Raw genomic sequence first — 25839 nt, 5'->3', positions numbered from 1 at the left:
TGACAGCCTTCAGGCCTGAGCCTTGAGCTATAACTGTTCAAAAGCCTTCTAGGATGTTGAAGTCCACTGCCTGTCTGGGATGCCACCCCATCCCTATCCTCTGCCCGATCCAACATTCACTTTACCTGCTGAGAGTTCTGCAGGTGATTCTGGGGTGCTCAGACTCACTGGAAACCTTCAGCATGGTGGGGACAGGAGGTGCGGACAGCCCTGAGGCCACCGGGAGCAATAGAGGACAGCGTTCTTTCCGTAATGCTGTATCCAGAGCGCTCATGAGAGCCTCACTGAGCAGGTCTGCCGCCCAGGCAACAGACAGTGGGCCCTGGAATGGGGAGGAAAGGCACTGCACAGAGTGCCCTTACGCTGGAGTTTGAAATAATCAGAACCTCAGTCCCACGTTTCAGGGTGGAAGAGCAGCACGTTTAGGAGAGAAGGCAAGATCTGCCTTCTTTCCTGTTTGCCATGATTAGGAGGTAGTCTGGGAGGGGTAGATGCCCTACAAGGCTCTGCTGGGACCTTAGAGATAGGAGAGTTCTAGAGCCCTTTGGCCTTCTAATGTCATCTTTTCTCCATCCCATCTCCAGCCAAGATTGTTCCATCTGGAGAGACTGAGGTTACTGTTTGCCATTCCACAAGATCCCCTTCATTTTCACATTTGGGAGGGTCTCATCTTCCCAGCATCATCCTTCCCAATGTCATCTTTGTGGGAAATAAGGGATGGGATGAGGGGAGGGGCCTCAAGAGTGCTTCTCCTTCTGTGAAGATTACTTCAACTCTTGCTGCCATTCAGCATTAGTTACATCCATGAGATGGCTTCTTTCCCCCTTAACCCCACCCTTCTTCGGTTTCCTGGAAATGGAGCAGGGCTGGAAGAAAGAAACGATGGAAATTCCCATTGCATCTCTCTCTGCTGAGCAGTGGTTGAGATGGGATTTGGATGAGGGGGATGGGAGAGGCAGAGAGATGGAGTCAGCCCTGGAGGGAGAGGCCAAGAGACTGCTGAGCCGATGGTATGGGCCTAATTACTCCTCTGCCTTGAGCTTGCCTGTAATTGTGGTTTCTGGGAGCCAGCGCGTCCTGGAAATCTGCTGGAACAGCAGAGATTTGGGGTTTCCGCCTGGGATGGAGTTGAATTTTCCACTTGGAACAACTTGCCCAGCACTCGTTTTTGGTTGGGGGGCAGGGTGAGTCCCTATAGCTCTAAAGGGGCAATTAGGATAGTCTTAAGGACCCCAAGTCTCAATTCCTTTGGAATTGAGAGAGGTGTATTCTGAAATTCTGGACATTTTGGAAAAGTGTAGAGAGGCAGCAGATAGCCAGCTCTGGTGAAGAGTTCTATCCTTAAAGTTAGGAGATGGACTCTATTCCTGCCCTTGGGTAAGGGACTTAATGTCTCTAGACCTTAGTTTCCCCATCTGTCATTTGATTGGAACATCTGTCTTTTTTTTACAGGAATTTTCCTAAATAATAGATGAGGAAATGCTAGACTGACATAAGGGAGCAGCTTAAGTCCCTTTCCCTGTGGTGGTGGTGATAAAATAGCTAATGCGCATTTTGTGTATTTATTGTGTGCCCCGTGCTGAATGTTTTAATGAATAGCACCGCATAATCTCACAACAATCCAGCAAAGTAGTTCCTAACCTCTGCTACCGATGGGAAAACTTGAGGTTGAGATTAAATATCTTGCCTGAGGTCATAGAGCCAGTGTCAGCGTCAGATTATCAACCCAGGGATCTGATTGCCAAACCTGTGTGTTTGGCCGGCAGGAGTATAAATGGTAATCCACATCGTGTTCTACACTTGTGCCAGGAAAAACCCAGAGCCAGCCAGGCTTAGTGAGGACTAAGCTATTGGACTTGGAGGCTGGGAATCTGAGTTCCAGGACTGGCATGAGCGATCATTAACCCTGGGACCTCAGGCAAGTCCTTTATCTTCTCTGAACTGCAGCTTCCTCATCTGGAAAATACATATGTTCAGAGCTCTGAGAATCAGATGAAATACCACTTAGCACTACACCTGCCACCTGGCATATGCTTAATGTTGGCAGAATCTGAGTTCATATATATGAAAAATAAGCGGCCAATCTCTGTCATCTCAAATCTGTGATCTGAGATTTCAGGGGAATACTGATGCAAGTTAAGGATAGATCTACGGCAAAAACAGTGTTATGGTCACTAAAAGCAGGGTAGGGCTAAATTAGGAGTTTAGGATTAGCAGATACAAACTATATAAAATAGATAAACAACAAGGTCCTAGGGTAAGCACGGGGAACTATAGTCAATATCTTGTAATAAACCATAATGGAAAGGAACGTGAGCAGAATATCTCTATCTGAATCACTTTGCTATATGTTATTGTGTCTTGACTCTTTGTGACCCCAGGGATTGCAGCAGGTCAGGCTCCTGTGTCCTCCACTATCTCCTGGAGTTTGCTCAAATTCACGTCCACTGAGTCGGTGATGATATCTAACCATCTCATTCATCCTGTGCTGCCCTCTTCTTTCTCAACATCAGGATCTTTTCTAGTGAGGTGACTCTCCATATCAGGTGGCCAAATATTGGAGCTTCAGCATCAGTCCTTCCAATGAATATTCAGGGTTGATTTCCTTTAGGACTGACTGATTGGATCTTGCAGTCCAAAGGATTCTCAAGGATCTTCACCAGCACCACATCAATTTGAAAGCATCAGTTCTACAGCGCTCAGCCTTCTTATAGCTTTGACTATACAGACCTTGGTCTGCAAAGTGATGTCTCTCCTTTTAACCTGTGGTCACAGCTTTCCTTCCAAGGAACAAGCGTCTTCTAACGTCATGGCTGCAGTCACCATCCGCAGTGATTTTGGAGCCCTAGAAAAGACGATCTGTCACTGCTTCTACCGCTTCCCCTTCTGTTTGCCGTGAAGTGACGGGACCAGGTGCCATGATCTTAGTTTTTTTTTTAATATTGAGTTTTAAGCCAGCTTTTCCATTCTCCTCTTTCACCCTCATGAGAGGAACGCCTCTTCACTTTCTGCCATTAGAGTGATATCATCTTCATATCTGAGGTGGTTATTTCTCCCAGCAATCTTGATTCCACCTTGTGCTTCATCCAGCCCCATTTCGCATGATGTACTCTGCATAGAAGTTAAATAAGCAGGGTTACAGTATACAGCTTTGTTGTACTTCTTTCCCACTTTTGAACCAGTCAGTTAGTTGTTCCGCGTCTGGTTCTAACTGTTGCTTCTTGACCCTCATGTAGGGTTCTCAGGAGACAGGTAAGGTGGTCTGGTATTCCTGTCTCTTTAAGAATTTTCCAGTTTATTATGATCCACACAGTCAAAGACTTTAGCATAGTCAATGAAGCAGAAGTAGTTTTTCTGGAACTCCCTTGCTTTGTCCATGATCCAACATATGTTGGCAGTTTGCTCTCTTTGAAACCTAGCTTGTACTTTGCTGTCTGGCAGGAAGTGAGTGTTGGTTGCTCAGTTATATCTGACTCTGCAAACCCATGGACTGGAACCTGCAGGCAAGAATCCTGGACTCTGGGGGGTCTTTCCAGCCCAGGGATCAAGCCTGCCTCTCTCGTGTCTTCTGTATTGACAGTCAGGTTCTTTACCCCTAGCGCTAGTGGTCACGTTGTAAGTCAACTATACTTCGTTTTTTGTTTTTTTTTTTAAAGGATGGATCTATGGCAAAGTAAAACGGGTGGTTAGAACTCTTCCTAACCTAAGAGAGCAGAACAGTAACAGAGAACGGTTTCTGAAGTTAAACCATTTGGGTTCAAATACCAGCTCCATCTCACTCACTGGACACATGAAATTAAGCAAGTTACTTAACCCCCCTGTACCTTAGCTTCTTACTGTAAAACTGCCACATTAATAGTACCAACTCATGGGGTGATGGTGGGAATTAAATAAAATAAATAAGAATGGCTAATATTTATTGATCATTCTTACTGAGGCCAGGCCCTGGCCTAAGCATTTTAGTTTTACATGTTTTAAATAATTCAAGCCTAACAACAGTTCCAAGAGCTGGGTCCCATTACTATCCCCATTTTAAGGATGAGGAACCTGAGGCACAGGTTCAGTAACTTGTCGGGTCACACAGCTAACAAGTGGCAGGATTTACAGCATTTACATCCGAGCGAGGGGCTCAGAGCCTGCAGTGCTAATCGTACTGGCTTGTCTCAGTAAGTGCTTGAGGAACGTGCTAGCTGTCATCATTGTAGCCATCATTGAGTATCAATCAGTTACTTCACAGTATTTGCTAAGTATATGCTTAGTACCGTGCTAGATATTGTGGGCTCTGTCAACAAAGAATGTAACAGCCTTTCTGCTCTTAAGTTTATTATCTGTTTGGAGGGAGACATGATGAATATGGATGAACGAATCTGGAAACAGTCAAGCACTAAGTGACAGAGTATGGACTCAAAATGCAGCATCAATGCACTGAGTGATGAAGAAGGCCCCTGGAGAAGCAGCGCTATTAATAAGAAAGCCTCCTAGAGAAGCTAGGACTTGACTTCAGCCTTGGAAAACTGGACCAGAGGCAAGGGTGCTGGGGCACTGGAGTTTGTTAAGAGTTAGAACTGCAAGGTCAGTCATTCACCATTCAGCACAGTTTTGTTGAGTATATACTATGTGCCTGGACAAGATCAACGCAAGCACTCCGTTGCCGTTGTTTCTCTCTTAATCAATCCAGGTTGGATTCCTAAAGATTATGTTTTGGAGACTGGCAATTTCCAAGTTGAAATACTGTTACTGCCGCTGCTCGAGGTGGTCCCTTGTTGATGTAATAAACCCTCATTATAATACGATTTGTGCCTGGATAGAATAAGAGTGTGCTTTCCAGTCCCCGGAAAGGAGCTGCAGGGACCATCAGGTTCATCCATTCCTTTCTCCGTCACTGCCCTCTACGCGTGCACACACATACCACCACACTCTTTGCTTATAAGGAAATTAAGGCTTAGAATTAGGGTTATAATCCAAAGGTCCAAACCCTCAGGACATTTTATTTAAAATACCTTACACTGCTTGATAGTAAACTGAGCCAGATTACGTGCTCTAAAATGTAGCTGCACATGCTTAGCATTTCTGCTTACCTACAGAGGGGGTTACAGTTCCATCTCCCAGCGCCAGTTATTTTTGCTTCTGGTGTGGTGGTGTTTTGGCCGAGCTGCGTGGCTTACAGGATCTTAGTTCCCTAACCAGGGATCAAACCCAGGCCCCCAGCAGTGGACGCACAGAGTACTACCACTGGACTGCCAGGGAATTCCCAATAATTCTTATTTTCTTAGTATATCTTTCACTGTGGTGCAGCCCCCCCACCCCCCACCCCAATATGAAAGGTTTCATTCCGTAGGAAAGTTATAAGAGACAGCACTTACTAGAAGTGGTAGCAGCCCTTGCTCTAAAAGCCCTTGTTTTGGGGACTTTGTTGGTGGTCCAGTGGCTAAGACTTCATGCTCCCAATGCAGAGGGTCCGGGGTCTGATCCCTGGTTGGGGAACTGGATCCCATATGCTGCAACTAAGAAGTTTGCATGGCACAACTAAAGATTCGGCATGCCTCAACTAAAGATTTGGCATGCCTCAACTAAGACCCAGTGCAGCTAAATAAATAAATTAAAGATAAAAAGCCGTGTTTTCCCACAAAACGGTCTGGCATCTCCCCTCAACAGAAAAGACAGTGGCTGGCTTCCTCTCTTGACATGTACGAGCTAGACCTGCAGACTCGAGAAGTGCCCGTCCAGCTGGGCAGAGCCAGGAGAGGGTTCCTTTGGTTTGTGGCCTGCCCATTCTGCCTGTTAGGCAGGCATATGCCTGAGTTGGTTGCTTGGAGTTGTCTTAGGCCAAGTTTATGTTTTAATGCCAGTGGCCTGTCCAGCCATCCCAGTCTCACCGGTCATGACGGGAGGGAGTGAGGGTCAGAGAGGTCCAAATGGATCACTTGGCAGTGAAACTGCGAGGAGAGCGACAGGGGGTCTGGCTACTGGAGAAGTTGACTCAACGTTTCTCTGGCTGGCTTTCTGTCAGCTTCCTAACCAACTATGTCTGTAAAGTATCCTTTGTGGAGCTCAGGTTATTGGTTGAGGGGCCCAGGACAGGTGACTGGAGATGAAGTGCTAAAGAAACAAGAAGACAATGAGTCCTTCTTTGAGACAATGAGTCCTCCTTATTAGAAAAAACACAGTCCGGTTTCCGGCGGAGCCCTAGGCGGACCGGTGCAGCAGTCATGGCAGCGGAAGAGAAGGATCCTTTGAGCTATTTCGCTGCTTACGGGAGCAGCAGCTCAGGCTCCTCGGACGAGGAGGATAACAGCGAGCCGGAGGAGACAAGTCGTAAGGCCCAAGATCCAGCGAAGTCGGCCGGCGGCAATGGGAACAAGGTGGAGAAGCGGCTGCCTGGACCAGACGAGCTGTTCCGGAGCGTGAGTCGCCCGGCCTTTCTCTACAGTCCGCTCAACAAACAGATAGACTGGGAGAGGCACGTCGTCAAAGCTCCAGAGGAGCCTCCAAAGGAATTCAAAATATGGAAGTCAAACTATGTACCACCTCCGGAGACGTACTCTACAGAGAAGAAACCTCCCCCTCCAGAGCTGGATATGGCAATAAAATGGTCCAACATATATGAGGACAATGGTGATGATGCCCCACAGAATGCTAAGAAAGCTAGGCTTCTACCAGAAGGGGAGGAGACAGTGGAATCAGATGATGAAAAAGATGAGCATACTTCTAAAAAGCGCAAAGTAGAACTGGGAGAACCAACAAAGAAGAAAAAATAGACAAGAATGACAAGAATCTTTGGACTGCAAAACTTGTGGGTCTTTTTGGCAAATTAAGTTGATACTATAAATTATTATGAAACAACGTCTCCATGAAAATATATGTTAATTAACTAATGAGTATTCCTGCTGGAACGTTCCACTGTAGAATTCATTTTTTATTTAAAAATATGTATTTAAAACTGAAATGGTGACTTGTGATTGTGTAATTGACAATGCTTGGAAGCATTCTTGCTACCGCAGAATTGGTGACATGCTTTGAGTTTCATCCCAAGTTGACATGCCAATGTTCTGTGAACCTTTTATAAAGGAGTATATTTTTAAAGTAAATACATTGTAATGTACTGTGAACTTGTAGGGTGCTTTTCAACAGTGTTTGTACAGTGTAAATAGATCATGAAAATAAATTTACCGATATTACTGCATAAAAAAAAAAAAAAAGAAAAAACACAGAATACTTGAGTTCCCTTTAAAGTGGTATGGAGGCAAGGGTCTATGTGTTTACGTTGCTGTCGTTCAGTCGCCAAGTTGTGTCCAATTCTTTGCGACCTAATGGACTGCAGTGCACCAGGCCTCCCTGTCCCTCACCATCTCTTGGGAGTTTGCCCGGGTTCATATCCATTGAGTCAGTGATGCCATCCAACCATCTTACCTATGTCGCCCTCTTCTTCTGCCCTCGGCCTTCCCCAGTGTCAGGGTCTTTTCTAATGAGCTGACTCTTTGCAGCAAATGGCCAGGTATTGGAATTTCAGCTTCAGCATCAGTCCTTCCAGTGAATATTCAGGGTTGATTTCCTTTAGGATTGACTGGTTTGATCTCCTTGCTGTTCAAGGGACTCTTGTGTGTTTATAGCACAAGTCAAATGCTTAAGGGCTGCTAGTGCTAAGTCGCTTCAGTTGTGTCCGACTCTGTGTGACCCCATAGACTGCAGCCCACCAGGCTCCTCCATCCATGGGATTTTCCAGGCAAGAGTACTGGAGTGGATTGCCATTGCCTTTTCCTGCTTAAGGGCTAGCAGGATGCAAAGAATAGAAATGGTCATCATTCAAGAATTAGTTGAGGAAAAGATTCTGGAAGGAGGGGAGTCTCCTGGCAGTTTTTAGAAGGAGAAACAGGAATTTGTAGGGAGCCTGTTGCAGGCTGGAGAGGAACCTCCCCCACCCACCCTTCTGTCCTCCTGAAGTCACTGGCTAAGAATGTGGTGGTGATGTTCTGGGTCCTCTCCCCCCATTACAGTTGGTAGCTTAGATGCGGTGGCTAGGTCTGCATCTTCCTTCAGTACCTCAGTGGAAGAAGAGGACACCCACCTCCTTGAGGAAGGAGGGGGATTGCAAAGAAGAGCACATGCTCTACTGTCAATTTGGGTGGCCCTTGCTAGTTACTAATTTTATGGTTTGACCTCAGCAGTTTGAAAATCAAAGACTAACTTTCTTCCGCCACCAAGTACTTTCCTATCAATTGTGTTTTGAACTCAGGAAGGTGAAACCACTAGTTTAAAGCCCACCTTAACAAAGTAAATCACAAAGGTGAATCTTCTGAGACAAATGGCAAAAAAAAAAAATGGAAGCAAAATGAAGACTTCTTGGATTGGCTGTTATTCTAGGTTATTCGTTTTATGATTTGTCCTTTTTATGCCAACAATTTAAAAAATTGACTCAAATAACACTTCTATTTTTATGATGTATAAAGCAAGGTATCCCTTGCTTTAAGAAAACCCAGGCATTTGAAAGTTTGTTTTGAAAGTATTAGCATCCCCTTCAGGAGGATTTACTTCAGAACACATTTGTTTATCTTTCTAGGAGAATTTTAGGTGAAACGAGATATACCTGTAGAGTGATTTTTGGTTCACAAATAGTTTAGTTATCACAGCTGCCTGTGAGGAGTGCAGAGCGTGGCCCTCCCATTTTATCAGTGTGAGAGCTGAAGCGTGAGGTGTTACGTGGCTTGTCCACCGTCACACAGTAGGCGTGACGCAGGGTGAGGAAGAAACTTCATTCCTCTTTTCCACTCCACCCTCCTAAGCCTTGAGCCTCATGACAGATGCTTACTCTTTATCTTGTGAATTCTAGGCTTTGCTTTTTATTCCTTTGCTTTTGTTAAAATTGGGAAACCAATAAAAAATATTCTTAGCCATCTTGTGGGCCTTACCAGTACAGTTCCTGAAGTGCTTCAAGACGATTGCTGGTGAGGCTGTCTACTGTTCTTTCCCAGTCAGATGAATTTAGTTCTGCCTGAGCCCCTCTGCTACAAAGACCTCATATGCCAGAAAAGCACTGTGAGAGACAAAGAATTACACGATGTTAGTACAGGAAAGGACGAGAGGTACTGTAGTCCGGCCCCTTCATTGCAGGACATTGATCAGGCCAACTTAAGCTCATGTCCTCACTCTGCCATTTAAGACCTGTGTGTCTTTCAAACTGTTTAACTTCTCTGAATCTCATTTTCTCATCTGTTAAGAAAAATAACAATGTCTACCTCACCAGGTTATTGTGAGGATTAAATGAATACCTGTACATATTAGGTGCTTATTCTATATAATTTTCTTCTCATTTTTCAAGGGTAAACAAAAAAAAAGGGCAGATTTGATCTAGAACTCACATGTCTAGACTGTCAGTCATGCCTTCTCAATACCTTGGCCTGCCCCCCCCCCCCCCCCCCGCTACTGTGGCAGTATCACTGATTTCTTTTCTTGTGCCCCTGCCCCAAACACATGCACACGCTGGGTCTTCCAGAGACTTGTTTTCGTTATTATCTAGAGTTTCACAGCTAGTGAGTGGCAGCATTGGCGCTGGGATCCAGGTCTCCTGGGTTTTCTCTTTGTGTCCTGAAGCACACTGTTTTCATCAGAAGTAACGTCTGAAGGATATTTAGACAAAAGCAAATGAATGTGAACTAAATAAAATAGTGGTAGGTCCTTTGCTTCAGAGGAGATCTGTGGGATGGTTGCCCCTGCATTAGATAACTCAAAATTTGTTTGTTTTGTGTTAAGTCTCAGGATATGATGGCTTTGATATAACTTACTGATTATGTTTGACTTAGGGTCTTACAAATGACAAGAACAGCGATCACTTTTTGAACATTGCTGTGTGCCAGGCATTGTGCTAGAGACTTCACATACACAACAGTTGCAGTTCTTACAGCAGACCTGCAGGACGGGTAGCTAGTATTCCCACTTTGTAGATGAGAAAACTGAGTTTCCCAGGAAGTAATTTTCCCTCAGCCACATGAGTGATCAGCAGCAGCCAGGTCACATACCCACTCTTGTTTAACTCTGCACTCCCCCCACACTGCTCCTGAGTGTTAGTTTGAATTCCTGGGCATAACCCGAGCGCTGAGCTTCCTCTGAAGGATATGTGACAAATTAGAGACATCAGTTGTGTGCATATACCTATGCTGGTAGAGCCTGGGGGGCTAGTGGGATGTTGGGTTCTGAGTGAAGAGAAGGGTGCCCAGCCAGGGTCGTGTGGCAGTGTTCTCTGCTCAGCACTGCCCATGGCCGCCCCCCGGAGTGGGGCCCACTGCTTCCTCCCGGGGGCTCCAGAGACACTGTGGCATGCCTGCAGGGGCTTACAGTCCAGCAGACGCGGAGAAAGGACAGCACAGTGTACACAGTGCTTAGGCAGAAAGGTGGACCGTGTGCTCTGAGGGGCAGAGAAGTTTGGGAGGCCACCTCTGGGCCGGCTTCTGGCTTCCTTCGAGTGGTCTGAGGGATAGGAGGCCCTCCGCGGGGGAGACGGCGCAGTGTGGCGAGGCTGGGCCAGTGCCGTCCAGTAGCAAGAGAGTGCAAGCATTTGTGTCGTTGAAAATTTTCTAGGAGCTGCCTAAAAGGCAGGAGAGAGAAGCTGGTGAATTCATTTTAATGTGTATTCCATTTAACTCAATATATTAAAAATATGTTATTTCGACATGCAGTCAATATAAGAAGGTACTCCTGAGGTCCGCTGCCGGCAGCCCATTCTCAGTGGTCTGTCTCCTGCCTTTGCTGTTGAATTCCAGCAGCTGGGCTCCCTGTGTGTGCCCCATTCAGGCTCTGGACCTCCAGCCTTCGCGCTTCTCATCCTGCAGTCAGGCCTGACTTTTTAGAGGCTAGGTCTGACCCTGTTAGTCCTTGTAGAAAGCCCTCAGCAGCTCCCCTCTGTAAAGAATGGAATCCGTAACCGGCCCTAACCTTTTCCTCTGCCCCTACACTTGCTAATGTGAGTGTGTTGTTTTAGTTCCCAAAGCCTTTGATGTTCCTTGTGTGCTGCGCGCAAAGTTGCTTCAGCTGTGCGACTCTGCACCCGTTTGGACTGTAGCCCGCCGGGCTCCTCTGTCCGTGGGGATTCTCCAGGCAAGAACACTGGAGTGGGCTGCCGTGCCCTCCTCCAGGGGATCTTCCTGACCCAGGGATTGAACCTGCATCTCTTACGTCTCCGGCCTAGGCAGGCAGGTTTTTCACCACTCGAGCCACCTTATCTCACTGAATTCTCACAGCAGCTCTGAGATAGGCAGAGCAAGGCACACGAGTTGTCCGCATTTTTCAGGTGGAGAAGCTAAGGCTAGGAGAGTTTGAGAGGGCTTCCTACGGTCCACCAGCTCTTCAGCGGTAGAACCAGGATGAGAACCCGTGTCTTTTCCGTTTTCTTTCCTGCTCGCACCTCTTGTCTGGCCCTTCCCGCTCTTCTCCTGTGGTGCATTGACAGGCTCAGCAGATACTCTGTGCTCTCAGCCTCCTTCTGTGCCTCAGCTTGTCGCCGTTTCCTCCCCTAGCACCATGACCTTGCACAGCACAGCTTCCCAACGGAGTTTGCCTCTCCCCCCGCCTCCCCCTCCAGATTCCTTTTAAAAGCCTGTCTCCTTTCTGATTCTTCCTTTGGCCATCCCCTCAACCACATCTACTTTGTAGTCACCAATACCAACTTAACATGCATTTTCTTTTTTTTTTATTGATTTATTTTTCACTGAAGGATAATTGCTTTACAGAATTTTGCTGTTTTCTGTTAAACCTCAACATGAGTCAGGTATACATATGTCCCCTCCCTTTTGAACCTCCCTCCCATCTCCTTCCCCTCTAGGTTGATACAGAGCCCGTTTGAGTTTCCTGAGACATACAGCAAATTCCCGTTGGCTATTATTTTACATATGGTAATGTAAGTTTCCATGTTACTCTTTCCATACATCTCAGCCTCTCCTCCCTTCTCCCCATGCCCGTAAGTCTATTCTCTATGTCTGGTTCTCTATTGCTGCCCTGTAAATAAATTCTTCAGTACCATTTTTCTAGATTCCGTATATATGTGTTGCTGCTGCTGCTGCTAAGTCGCCTCAGTTGTGTCCGACTCTGTGTGACCCCATAGACGGCAGCCCACCAGGCTCCCCCGTCCCGGGGACTCTCCAGGCAAGGACACTGGAGTGGGTTGCCATTTCCTTCTCCAATGCATGAAAGTGAAAAGTGAAAGTAAAGACGCTCAGTCGTATCTGACTCTTAGCAACCCCATGGACTACAGCCTGCCAGGCTCCTCCGTCCATGGGATTTTCCAGGCAAGACTACTGGAGTGGGGTGCCACTGCCTTCTCCAGTATATGTGTTAGAATACAGTATTTATCTTTCTTTTTCTGATTCACTTCAATCTGTATAATAGGTTCTAGGTTCATCCACCTCATTAGAACTGACTCAAACACATTCCTTTTTGTGGCTGAGTAGTGTTCCATCGTGTGTATATACCACAGCTTCTTTCTCCATTCATCTGTCGATGGACATCTAGGTTGCTTCCGTGTTCTAACTATTGTAAATAGTGCTGCAGTGAGCAATGGGATGCATAACATGCATTTTCTTGTTTGGTGGATGCTTCACTGCCTGTGTACAAAGCTGAATTCTGGAAATCTGGGAGATTGGAAGACTTTGTGAGCTTAACCAGTTCTTATAGCCAGGTCGATGTCACTCCCTGCAGTAAGTCCGTAGAGAGGCTGTCACCTTCCTACTTCATTTAGCTGTGTTTTGCAACCATGAAACTGAATTTAACCCTAACAAACGTGTGTTAGAGGTTACTCAGAGCTCTTCCTTTTGATGAGGTGTGTGTGTTTACAATATTTTGGTGTCTAGAAGATTCCTTTGCGTGTATTGTCTGGCTGCATCCTTCAAAATATATTTATTAAATGTCGACTGTGTACTGTGTTCTGAAGCTGCTGTGTGCTCTAGAGAATAAGAGACAGTGAAGTTTATCATTAAATGAGGAAAGTAGGTATTAAACAATCAGGAAAACACCCAAATAACTAGTTACTGTTGAGTTAGGCATTGCAATGGGAAATTTCGGGGGAGATTCAGCTTATTGAGTATCAGAGAAAACTTCACTGAAAAGAAGCGTTTGTTTATGGAGAACCGTGAAGAAAGTGTGAGTTAGCCTGGCCGAGGTGGGTGAGGAGGCCCCTGGGTTTGGAATGTAGTAAGCAAGGTGGGTGTGGGTCAGGGTGCTGAGTGACAGGAGGTGAGGACCTGCCAGGCCCATGCTGCAGGCTTGGAGCGTCATACAAGAACAGTGGGAGACCACTAAAGGGAGGTGTGCATTCTAAGTTATCTTTTGAAGAAACCCCTCCCAGCGTGTGTAGAGAATGGTTGGCTTCTGGAGGAGTGGAGGCTGGAGGAGATGTGAGGAGGCCAGTTGTTCTTCTACCAGTGTGTGTCAGGGCAGAAGCAGGTGGATCCCAAAAATGACGGTGAAGAAGGGCAGTGTCAGTCACTCAGCTGTGTGTGCCTCTTTGTGACCCCATAGACTGTAGCCCCCCAAGCCCCTCAGTCCATGGGATTCTCCAGGCAAGAATACTGAAGTGGGTTGCCGCTTCCTTCTCCAGGGGACCTTCCCGACCCAGGGATCGAACCCAAGTCTCCCACATTGCAGGCAGATGCTTTTCTGTCTGAGCCACCAGGGAAGGCCAGCATCTGTCAGGAAGGAGCACAAGTAGGTGGATTCCAGAAATAATGGTGGGTAATACCAATAGGACTTCATGGCTGATTAGACTTGAGGGAGTGTCAGACAGCTCAGGTTTCTGGCTTGAGCAACTGTGTGGCCCGGTCTCCTGAGGAGAAACTATTTGCCCAGGAACCAGGGTTAGGCTTAGGCTGGGGAGATTGATTTCAGTGTGAACATTTTAGCTCCGAGGGATTGGTAACAGGGATTTGGTCCTCCCAGTCACCCTTTGAGGAAAGTGTCATTATCCACATTTGTTACTGAGAAACTGAGGCATGGAAGGTCGGGTGACTTGCCTGAAGCTACACGGCCAGGAAAAGGCTAAGTTGAAGCTGGAGCCCATAGTTTACCCCTGAGGCTATGCTTTCCAGCCCTTACCGCACGGGCCGCATGCTAAGTCTGAAATGAGGAACCATGCTAGGCAGCCCTGTCACACCCCAGTTCTCTGTCTCCCTCCTCCACACACACTGTCTACCAAGTGATCTGCTCTGATTATTCAACATGTCCCCAGATCTCTTATTCTCCAGAATCCTTCTAAAAGTGGAAAGGAGAGCTTTCCTGGCCCTGCCTAGAATCAGAACACGGCGGGAGTCATTCCCACTTCTCCGTGTGTTGTCCACTCACTCTTGTCCTGCTCCCCTGACCTCTGACACATACTGAGTGTAGGTCACCCAAGCTGGATCTGGGCAGAAAACGCAATAGAACTGTTTGCAGAGGACTTCGCACTTCCAGAAACTTAGCCAACATCACATCTTTGACCCTCACTTCAGCCCTGGGAGAGAGGAAGGACATGTGCCTTCCCTAAGCACACATTTTGGATCACGTGTCCTCCACGCGCCGGACACTGTGCTGGACCTTGGCTGGTGATGCAAGGTTGAGTAAGATGCCGTCCTTCTTCTCAAGGGGTTTAAGATCTAATAGAGAAAGCAGACGGCATGGTGCAAGGAGTGTCTGTGTGCGCTCAGTCGCTCAGTTGTATCCGACTCTTTGTGATCCCATGGACTGTAGCCCACCAGGCTCCTCTGTCCGTGGGGAAATCAACCCTGAGTATTCGTTGGAAGGACTGACACTGAAGCTCTAATATTTTCGCCATCTGATTCGAAGAGCCGCCTCATGGGAAAAGCCCCTGATGGTGGGAAAGATTGAAGGCAAAAGGGAGAGGGACTGACAGGATGAGAAGGCTGGACAGCATCACTGACTCAGTGGACGTGAGTTTGAGCAAGCTCTGGGAGATGGTGAAGGACAGGTAACAACGGAACACGGGGAAACCAGGTGATAGACTCAGAAGCTACGGGACTTGTTTTGAGAGTTCCTCGAGGTTACGGTCCTCTGAATAAGGAATCACTTGAAATAGTATTCACACCACAGACCTGCTGAGTTGAATTCTTGGGGTTGAAGCCTCGCATAATTCATATGCTGCTCATCAGCTAGTTAATGATCCACTTGAGATGTGAGCCTTCTCTGGCTACATTGCCAGACTCTCCCACTCCATTTTTTTGCCCTCTACTTTTACAGAAGAATTGACATGTGAGGAAGTCAAGTGGGTGGTGGCCCACAGTGACTTAGAGACAGAATTGGAATTAGCACCTGAACTTCTCTGATTTCCAAGCCCAGCTCTTTTTGGCAATATCATTTCAAGTCTTAACTTTGCACTCTGGTTCTGATTGAAACCGCTGCTTTTATTTGATCTGTACCCTTTTCTACGTCTAAATGTCTTCAGTTACATAAGCTGTTAGTGAGCATTTGTGTCGTATTCTGTCAGCAAGGGCTGTCTGCAAACTGGCCTTTTTTCTGTGCTATAGGCATGTGCTGTGTTTCCAGTCTCAGACCGCAGGGAAAGTTCTACCCAGAGGCAGAATCCTTGGAAAGTTAGGGTGCCAGGAAGCTGCCTAAAGCTCCACCCTGGCAGATAAGGGAAGCCAGACCAGTAAGACCAGGTCAGGGTTCAGAGAGTGTGGACTTTATTTAGATCTAAGGTCCTGGCGGGGTAGCTCTTTCCTGGTTTACTATTCCTCACTCTGGGCAGGGATTCAAGATTACTTTGCCCCAAACTGAAAACACCTAGGTCAGCCTATGTATAGTGTGCCGTTTATATCTGTCATGTATTATAGCTTTATATACATATATTTATATATGTATTATGTATCTATATTTCATGTATATATCTTGTCACACATATTCGTCTGCACATGTGAGGTGTATATATGTGTGTTTATACATTGTATGGGGTTCCCTGGTGGCTCAGACGGTAAAGCGTCTGTATGCACGCAAGCATGTAAAAAGGAAAATAAAGCCCAGTAAAGACCAATTGGATCTGTATTTGGGCATAGCTTTTTGTTTAGGAGCACAGACCCTGCAGTCAGATCAACTTTATGCACATTTTATCTTCGTTTACTTAAGCTCCCTGTTCACTCACCTGAGAATGGAGATGTGCTGCCTGCCTCACCAGGCTTCTTATGGTTATTAAGTAGGATAATGTATGTCAGATGTTTAGCACAGTACCTGGTAGGTAATAAGAGATAATTATTATCACAGAACAGGGATATTCTCAGCCTTGTGCTCATTCTCACATTTGTGGTGGGACGGGGATGAGGATGAAGAGACCAGCAGTCTTCCGTCGGAAGGGGGTGCTGCCACGCAGCTTCAGCCAGTTGTCACTGCATGAGACTCAAACCCAGCAGTGCCAGAACTTCGGCCTTTTCAAGAAGAAACAGAAACCTGTATTTTTAAAGATGAAATTGCCTGACTTTTAAAGTTTTTAGCAGTTAATTTTAAACATATATATACAGATCAGTCATTAAGTCATGTTTGATTCTTCTTGACCCAATGGACTAGCATGCTAGTCTCCTCTGTCCTCCACAATTTTCTGGAATTTGCTCAGATTTATGTCCATTGAGTCGGTGATGCTATCTAACCATCTCATTCATGCTCTGTTGATGGCCTCTCCTTTTGCCTTCACTATTTCCCAGGCATCAGGGTCTTTTCTAGGTGGCCAAAGTATTGGAGCTTCAGCATCAGTCCTTCCAATGAAAATTCAGGGTTGATTTCCTTTAGTATTGATTGGTTTGACTTCTTGCAGTCCAAAGAACTCTCAAGAGTCTTAATTGGAAAGCATCAGTTCTTCGGTGCTCAGCCTTCTTTATGGACTAGCTCTCCCATCCATATATGACTACTGGAAAAACCATAGCTTTGACTATATGGACCTTGGTCTGCAAAGTGACATCTCTGCTTGCTAATATGCTATTTAGGTTTATCGTAGCTTTCCTTTCAAGGAGCAAGTGTCTTTTAATTTCCTGGCTGTGTCACAGTCCACAGTGATTTTGGAGCCCAAGAAAAGAAAATCTGTCACTACTTCCACTTTTCCCCCTTCTATTTGCCATAAAGTGATGGGACTGGATGCCATGATCTTAAGTTTTTTTCAGTGTTGAGTTTCAAGCCAGATTTTTCACTCTCCTCTTTCATCCTCATCAAGAGGTTTTTTAGTTCCTCATCATTTTCTGCCATTAGAGTGGTATCATCTGCATATCTGAGGTTGTTGATGCTGCTTCTGGCAACCTGAATTCCACCTTGTGAGTCATCCAGCCCAGTGACTTCACATGATGTACTCTGAATGGAAGTTAAATAACCAAGGTGACAATATTCAGCCTTGTCGTACTCCTTTCCCAATTTTGAACCAGTCAGTTGTTCCATGTCTGGTTCTACCTGTTGCTTCTTTATCCTTGTACAGGTTTCTCAAGAGTCATGAAAGGTGGTCTAGTACTCCCATCTCTTTAAGAATTTTCCAGTTTATTGGGATCCACACAGTCAAAGGGCGTAGTAGCAGTCAGTGAAGCAGAAGACGACGCTTTTCTGGTACCCCCTTGCTTTCTCCATGATCCAGCGAGTGTTGGCAGTCTGATCTCTAGTTCCTCCGCTTCCTCAAAGCCCAAAGTGCACATCTGTAAGCTCTCAGTCCACACTGGTAAAGCCGAGCTCAAAGGATTTTAAGCGGAACCTTGCTAACCTTGCTAATATGTGAAATGAGCACAACTGTGATAGTTTAAACATTCGTTGCCATTGCCCTTCTTTGGGATTGAAATGGAAACTGACATTTTCCAGTCCTGTGGCCACTGCTGTGGTGGTGGCAGTTTGACTCTTGCAACCCAGTGGACTGGAGCCCGCCAGGCTCCTCAGTCCATGGTATTTCCCAGGCAAGAGTACTGGAATGGGTTGCCATTTCCTTCTCCAGGGGATCTTTCCAAGCCAGGAATCGAGCTCGTGTCTCCCACATTGCAGGAGAATTCTTTACAGCTGAGTCACCAAAGAAGCCTAGTGGCTACTGCTGAATTTTCTAAATTTGTTGGCATATTGAGTGCAGCACTTTAACAGCATCATCATTTAGGATTTTAAATAGCTCAGCTGTAATTCTGTCACCTCCACCAGCTTTGTTCGTAGTGATGCTTCCTAAGGCCCACTTGACTTTGCACTCTGGGATGTCTGGCTCTAGGTGAGTGATCATACCATCATCATTATCCGGGTCATTAAGATCTTTTTTTTTCACTTCTCCTCTTTCCTCAGCTATTTGTAAAGCCTTCTCAGACAACCACTTTGCCTTCTTGGATTTCTTTTTCTTTGGGATGGTTTTGGTCACTGCCTACTGTACAGTGTTACGAACCTCCGTCCAAAGTTCTTCAGGCACTCTGTCTACCACATCTAATCAGTCCCTTGAATACACACACACGCACACCCCCCCCATATCCATAGTTGTTCGAGCATTCTCTCTACCACATCTAATCCCTTGAACAGACACACACACACACACCCATCCACACACAAATACCATAGGCCAGTAGAATGATATGTGGGCTGGTCACCGCCCTTCAGCTTTGCTGTCTGAAAGATCACCAGCCTTTTCTTGCTTCATCACCCACCCTCTAAGCTCGGATGAGGAGGCTGTTTCTCCTTATTTTCACAGAGCACCTGTCCTGTGTCTGCTGCTGGGGAGCATACTGGGAAGAACACCCTGTAACCTTTGCCCTCTGGCAGGGCTAACACACCAGATGCTCAGGAGCAGGGAGGAACATCTGTGTCAGAATGTGGGTTGCGTTGTAAAGAAAAGGATGAGGAAATGGAAGATTTCTGGGAACTGATAGGGAGTTTCTTTGAAGGTCTATTAAATGAAAAAAGCAAAGTGTAAAAAGTGTAGGATACTACCTGTTGTGGAAACAAGAAAGGAAAATAAGAATATTTATATGTGTTTATTTAGTTTTTACAAGAAGAAACACAGAAAACCAAAAACAAATGGAAGTGGTTTCCTGGGGAGGAGTGGGATGAAGGGACAAGGACACTTCTGAATGTGCCTTTTAAATTGCATTTTGAGTTTTCAACCATGTAAATGTTTGACAGATTTAAAAAATAAATAACCCTGAAAAAGCAAACCCTGAAGTTAAGTACAGATATAAACAGAAACCTAAGGACTTCCCCGACGGTACAGTGGTTAAGGCTCCATGCTTATCGTGCAGGGGATGCAGTTTGGAGCCCTGTTCAGGGAACTAACATCCTGCATGCTACACAGCGCAGCGAAAAAAAAAAAAAAAGAACGAAACCTAAATGCATTTCAAATTGATAGCATAAAAAATTCATCCAAAGTGACTTTCACAAATAGTACTGGCTGTATATACCTAGTGGGATACAGTCTAAGGAGGAGAAGAATTGCAAACTCTAACCTCTGCCTAGTTTGCCGTTACTGGTGTTACCGGGACAGTAAGTCTGGAAACAATCTTTGATGTGTAATGGAGAAGAGCAGATGATTATATTATAATAAATATATAAATATATTACTGTTGTTTGTGAACAAGGTTCTCACTGTGGGAAAAGAAGGATAAAATACGGAATTGGGGGCGATGAGAAAGAACCCTGTAGTGTTGGAGTCAAACAAGATTTCCTTGTAAACTCACAATTTCTTAATATGTCCTGGCTCTGTCCATTGAACGGGCTGGGAACCAGTGGCAGCTTAGCAACAATGAGCGCCTAGCACCCAGTCTTGTTTCTACACACATTTCCTACTAAAAGGAACCAGGGCTCCTTAAAAAAATGTTTGAGTCCAAGTCTGACATAGGGAATGTACAAGGTGAGCCTGGAGTGTTTTTGTTGTTTTTTGTGCCAGAAAATAAGGCAGATGGTGACACTTTAAAGAACACAGGAGCTGGCTTGTAGAAGCTCCCACCAGCCAAATTGAGACAACTTATGGCAACCCACTCCAGTACTCTTGCCTGGAGAATCCCATGGAGGGAGGAGCCTGGTAGGCTACAGTCCACGGGGTTGCAAAGAGTCGGACACAACTGAGCGACTTCACTTTCACTTAACGTTTTTAGAAAAGTAGTAATGGATTCTAATGTATTTGCATTGGAGGGAAAAAATTCATGAGTTCATAGCACTGTTTCAGAAGAGGGATAAAATGACCTTCTTCACAAGATTGCCAGCTAATAGATGCAGACGGAATGATAGACTTAGCAGAGTGCCGTTTGCAGCCTCCAGTGCGGTAAGTGGTTCAGGCAGGGACCTTTTGGACTGTCGCCTGCCGGGCTCCTCTGTCCATGGTATTCTCCACGCAAGATATACTGGAGTGAGTTGCCATGCCCTCCTCCAGGGAACCTTCCCAACCCAAGAATCAAACCCGAGTCTCCTATGTTCCCTGCATTGGCAGGCAGGTTCTTTACCCACTGAGGCATCAGTCAGTCCCCAGGGAGCATCAGTAGGTAATAAAACTGTTGTGTGGGAAGCTGTTGGACAACAGGATGGTCATACAGTCTCAAAATAGCACTCCACCCATTTCCCACTAGTTTAAGTGGGAAAATGTAGTTTTGCCATTGAGAAATCTTAGGAGCACCAGCTCACCTAAGTAATCAAACCTATGCTCACCAGAAATGGGCGAGCTGTGCCACATCGGATACCCAACACTCTTTTAGAATGCTTAATTTGGACCTGATCCTAAAGAGACAGACAAATCTGCTATAGGCCGTTCAATAAGGCAACCGGCCTGAACTCTTCCGCATGTTGGTGTTAGGAGAGAGCAAGAAAAGTAGGTTGGGGTGGGGGAAAGGGGGTGATATTCTAGATTAAATGAATCTAAAAGCTATGAATAAATGCAGTTCTAAGATCTGTGACTGGATCCTGTATTGAGGCAGTTGGGAACAACTGTATAGGCAATTAATAAAAGAATTAGGGAAATTTGAATACAGACTATATACTAGATAATATTATATCAAAGTTAAACTCATTGGGTTTGCTGTTGGCATTGTGGTTATATAGAATTTTAGGGGTCCCAGGGGATATATGCTGACATAGTTAGGGGTAAAATGTCATGTCATCTGCAACTCTCAAATGGGAAAAAGTGTATAATCATAAAAAGATAAAGCAAGTGTGACAGATGTTAATTGGTGAATCTAGATGAAGGGTATGTACGTATTCATCATGCTGCTCATTTAACTTTAATATGTAGGTTTGAGATTTTTCCCAGAAAATATTGGGATAAGTCAAATGCTAGCTGCAGTGGTCAGGGAAGGCTTCCTAGAATCAATGCCATTTGACCAGAGCCTTGAAAAAGGAGGAATGAAGAGGAGAAGGGATGCAGGCCATGATAAAGCAGAGGCAAGAATGAGCGCAGCATCTTTTAAGATCCAATAGAGGCAGGACAGAGTGAACAATAAGAGTGAATTTGAAAAGGTACTTGGATCCACTTGATGGAAAGCCTTTAATAGTAGGTGACATACATATCTGATCATATAGAGAGTAACAAGGGAAATCCTAGGTTCTTGATCTGAGGGGACCCAAAGAAATAGTGTTTGGGAGAGTTAGTCCATTGTGGTAGAATACTGGAGGAACTGGAGAGTGTAAACAAGAGCTGTTTTTTTTTTTTTTTCTTCTTATTTTTTTTTAGTAATTTGAGGCAATGGACATATGGCTTAAAGTGATGGATAGCAATGATAATAAAAAGGAACGAGCAACTCTGGGAAAACATAAAAGGACTTAGCAGTCTCTGACTGGATAAACATGGGGCTTAATGAGACGTTGGATCAGCAGATCTGTCTCAGTGATGCCATTTAGAGGGCCACAGATTTGGGGGAATTTCTCTACTTTCCGGGGCCTCCTGTGTTCCCATCGGGTTTAGGCTGGTTGGAGTCTGATCTCTGCTGCTGAATTTTAATGGGAATGTCATCACGAAGGGGAGAACCTGCATGATAGTCTCAATCTGCTAACACAAGCGTTTCTCCCTCCTCTAATTCAGTGGTGGTTTTTCTTCCTTTAAGCTCTAAAAGAGGAGAAAAAAAACCCTGCACCTGTTACAATTATGTTGTAATCCCCCTTGTCCTCCACTGTCTCTGCCCTATGCTGTGATTTTTTTTCTTTTTTTTTTGAGAGGAACTTTCCATGGCTGCTGAAATGATCCTTGTCTTTGCCCCAACAGTCCTTTACAGCCAGGTGCATAAACCTTGGCCTAGTGTGCCCTTAGTTACGTTGAACAGTTCACAACCCAGCCCAAATGCAAAACCAAACCAGGTTAAGTTACCAGACCATTCATTCCTTCTAAGCTTTAATGTGGGCATAGGAAACCAGTCTCTCACAGAGCCAAGCAGAACAAGGCAAGGAGGAAGCCCAAGCTGTGCTAGGATGGGATGGGTTTCCTTCTGAGGTAGTGAGCAGGGAGGAGTTCAGGCCCGTTCTGGGTAACCCAGTGATGGGATGTGATGGATCTGGCCGAAGACAGTAGATGAGCAGCTGGAATAAAAGACCTTTAAAAGTTTACTCTATGAATCCCTCATTGCTGTGGGAAGTAGATCTGCCCCTTGGCGTTTGTACTGAAGTTCTGCGTGTTCGCCTTATCCATTCCCTGCAAGTGCCTGTGTCTTGCTCATTTCTGCACCCCCAGCACCAGCGTAGTATCTAAAGCAGCACTGTCCAATAGAACTTTCTTCAGTGAAGGAACTGTTTTATTCTGCACTATTCTATAAGGTAGCCACTAGCTGAAGTACAACTGAGAAACTGAATTGTAAGTTTTGTTTTAAATTTACATATCTGTGTGGCTAGTGGCTATTGTATTAAATAACACAGGTTTGGATTCTGAGACTCTCCCTCCCCCATTTTATTGAGATCTAATTGACATATGCTGCTGCTGCTGCTGCTAAGTCGCTTCAGTCGTGTCTGACTCTGTGCGACCCCAATATAGCTCTACCTAATTTTAAGATGGACAGCATAAGGACTTGACACCCGTGTGTTGCAAAATAATTACCACAGGGATCTTCCCTGGAGGTCTAGTGGCTAAGACTCCATGCTCCAAATTCAGGGGGCCTGGGTTCAACCCTGGTCAGGGAACTAGATCCCCCATGCAGCAACTAGGACCACCCCTCCACACAGCCACAGTTAAATAAAACGATTACCACAGTAAGTTTAGCTATCATTCAGAGATTCTAGGACATTTACTCAATGATAAGCTAAGTTGAATCTTTACCTTGGATGAGGAGGTGGAGGTCAGGGCGGGGCATGATAGACGAGAATAATTTGAAGATAGCCAGAAGTTGTAGCTTCTGGAAGTTTCCCTTGTCCGGTTGACAGATGTAGTAATGGGGAGGAGAGAAGAAAGAACATCTAGGAAGAAGGAGCAGTATGTGCCACACGTAACATGAGGCGCGGGAGCCAGAAACCGTGGCAAGTGAAAGAACAGGGAAGAGCGGGGACCGCAGTCAGGACAGAGCGCTTACCGTGTCAGGCATGGGGCGTGCTGACCAGCAGGACCGCCGTGACCTGGTGGTCCTTAAGCCCAGAGACAAACGGACAAGCAGTCCCATTGGGTGTTCACGCTGCAGTTAGGATTGGCACTGGGAGCTGCGGAGACGGTGGAGGGGCCAGCTAACAAGCGCTTCCTCTTTGCTGCCGCGTCCGTGACCTTTCTCCCAGGTGCAGTGGTGAAACTCGAAAAGGTTTCAATCAGCAACGAGGTGCAGGTGAATCTGCAGTGTAGCAAGCTGGACCTACTGCACTGTGGCCAGCTTCCACCCCGGGTTCTTCTTAGCCTGCTAGTGGTTTTTCTTCTGAACCAGCCGTCTCCAGTGTCTTGTCTGGTTTATGTCTTGTTTTGTTTTCCTTTCTTCCCCTTCTCCTGCGTCACTCTCTCCTGGGCCCCACGCTTTCTTCTTCCTTGATGTCCTTCTGTCTCTGATCCAAAGATCAGCCAGTAAAAAGCAGTCTCACCTGTCCAGGTAAGTGGGGTGCCAGGGTGAGGGGGGAGGAACCGCCCCCTTTTATATGTGAAACTTATGTACTTGTATTGTATGTATTAGTTGAATAGTTAATACTTTCACGTGACTTAGAGTTTAAACGGTAACAAATGAGAAGATAATGGAAAGATTCCAACTCCATCCCTTTGCCCCGGCAGTTTTCTCCCTCAGAGGCAGCCAGGGATATATGTTTCTTTTGTACCCTTCCAGAGATATTTTGCACGTTTTATATATATATGTAAACAAACACATAAGCAAATCATTTTCTTCTCTCCTACCATCTACATAATTCTGCATCATGTATTTTTCAATCAACAACGTTTCTTGGAGACCATTCCTTATCATATATAAAGAGACCCCTCATTCTTTTATAGACTGAAGGCTGTGTCATTATATTGATATCCTGAAGTTTATTTAACCAGTTACCCACTGCAGACACTTAGATTCTTTGCAGTGTTTTGCCTCTGCACAAGGGCCTCCGTGAAGACCCTTTTACATAGTCATCTGCTGGATATGGCTAGGAGACGCCCTCTGAAGGGGCAGCGACTATTGATTAGAAACTGGCAGCTCAGACGCTTTTCTAAAAAGGAGAGGCATAGTAAATCTCTGAGCTTCTCCTGTTCCTGCAAGGTCCTATTATTAGATCTGGTTTGGTGATCCCTGGTACTTTGAGATTTTAGGGCTGTAGTAGTTTTTAAGCAGGGTGCCCTAAGCTGGCTGTAGGAATGGGATTGGAATACTACCATGAAACAGACCCGATTTCTGTTCTCCGTCGTACACACGAAATAAATGGAATCTCAGAAGCTTGGGTCATCATTCTACTCCACCTTTCTAGAAAAGTGTTCAAATTGCCAGTTATCCAACAGGTGAAGTTGCCAGTTACCCAACTAAAGGCCTGGTCACCCTCCTAGAGACACTTGTTCTGGAGAGGGACGAGGAGACGAAGCTAGTAGAGTGAGGGCTAGTGTCTCTGCTCCTGCCCCTTCCGTCCTTGGCTGTGCCCTGCAGGCCTGTCTGTGGTTTTGACCCTCCCATCCGTGGCTTGCAGTCTCCCCTTCCTCGCAAATCATCGCCTAAAACTAACTAGCTGTTTGTTTTTTCCTATCTTTTTCTCGCATTCATTTTCTCCGCCGCGTCCGTTCTGTTCCATCAGCCCCATTGCAGCCTGGTAAGACCCACCACGTGTGTGTCTGTGCACACCCTGTTCTTGCTATTGTCTCTTTGTCTCCTGACTCCAGGAAGGGCTATTTCCCTTGACGCCTTGCTGGGTAATAAAGAGATCATGTCTGCTCTGCCCGCCTAGCATTCCAGATAGGTGGTATTGCCCATGGTGCAGACATGGCCAGTCTCCCAGCAGATGGAGCGGGGTACAGAGTGAGAGGGTCAGTCTCCTGTTACCCAAGACTCAGGGCCCCTGTCGACATAGCTTCCTTCTGCTACAAGGGTGGTCCCTCCCTGCGCACTTCGTTGATATGCTTTTCTTACTCTTTCTCCAGGTTAAGTAGCCTGTCTTTGGGAGATTCAGCACCTGAACGCAAGTCCCCTTCTCACCACCGCCAGCCCTCTGACGCATCTGAGACAACAGGTAACCTTCTCAGGGCATCAACACATCGGCACAGAGGTGTTCACCCTCACAGACAGACCTGCATACCCTAGATACAAGACGACTGAGCCTTTATATTGAGCTCATGATGTGCGCAAGGCATTGTGTTATGGTTTTACCGATTGTCTTATTCAGTCCTTTTATCAGTGGTAGAAAGTAGATTTTATTGTCCCTCTTTTACAGATGAGGGAGCTGAGACACAGAGTGGTTAAGAAATTTTCCAAGTGTGCAGACTTGTAAGACACAAAACCAGGACCTGAAACCAGCGGGGTTTTAGCACTGGAG

General features: G+C 45.8%; 1 protein-coding gene and 1 pseudogene across 11 annotated transcripts in view; both read left to right on the top strand.

Annotated features, from left to right (window-relative positions):
* The window catches only part of ARHGEF11 (Rho guanine nucleotide exchange factor 11), a 113039-nt gene that overhangs the window by 40524 nt on the left and 46676 nt on the right, over positions 1-25839 (top strand). For 3 of the 10 annotated variants that reach the window (XM_018046326.1, XM_018046319.1, XM_018046321.1), the window contains exons 1-3: positions 22995-23933; positions 25105-25119; positions 25448-25536. In XM_018046326.1, the coding sequence (XP_017901815.1) occupies positions 23800-23933; positions 25105-25119; positions 25448-25536 (238 nt within the window). In that variant the 5' untranslated portion in view covers positions 22995-23799. Of the gene's footprint in view, positions 1-22992; positions 23934-25104; positions 25120-25447; positions 25537-25839 lie in introns of those variants that run through there. The other 7 variants (XM_018046325.1, XM_018046318.1, XM_018046324.1 and 4 more) reach the window with 5 other exon arrangements.
* Positions 6173-7310, top strand: LOC102171748 (annotated as a pseudogene). Its single transcript, XR_001297531.2, has one exon. The product of XR_001297531.2 is annotated as a UPF0690 protein C1orf52 homolog pseudogene (transcript).

The sequence above is a fragment of the Capra hircus genome, chromosome 3 (assembly GCF_001704415.2).
Source record: "Capra hircus breed San Clemente chromosome 3, ASM170441v1, whole genome shotgun sequence".
NCBI classification, from domain to species: Eukaryota; Metazoa; Chordata; class Mammalia; order Artiodactyla; family Bovidae; genus Capra; species Capra hircus.
This window is presented reverse-complemented; position numbering and strand designations above follow the sequence as displayed.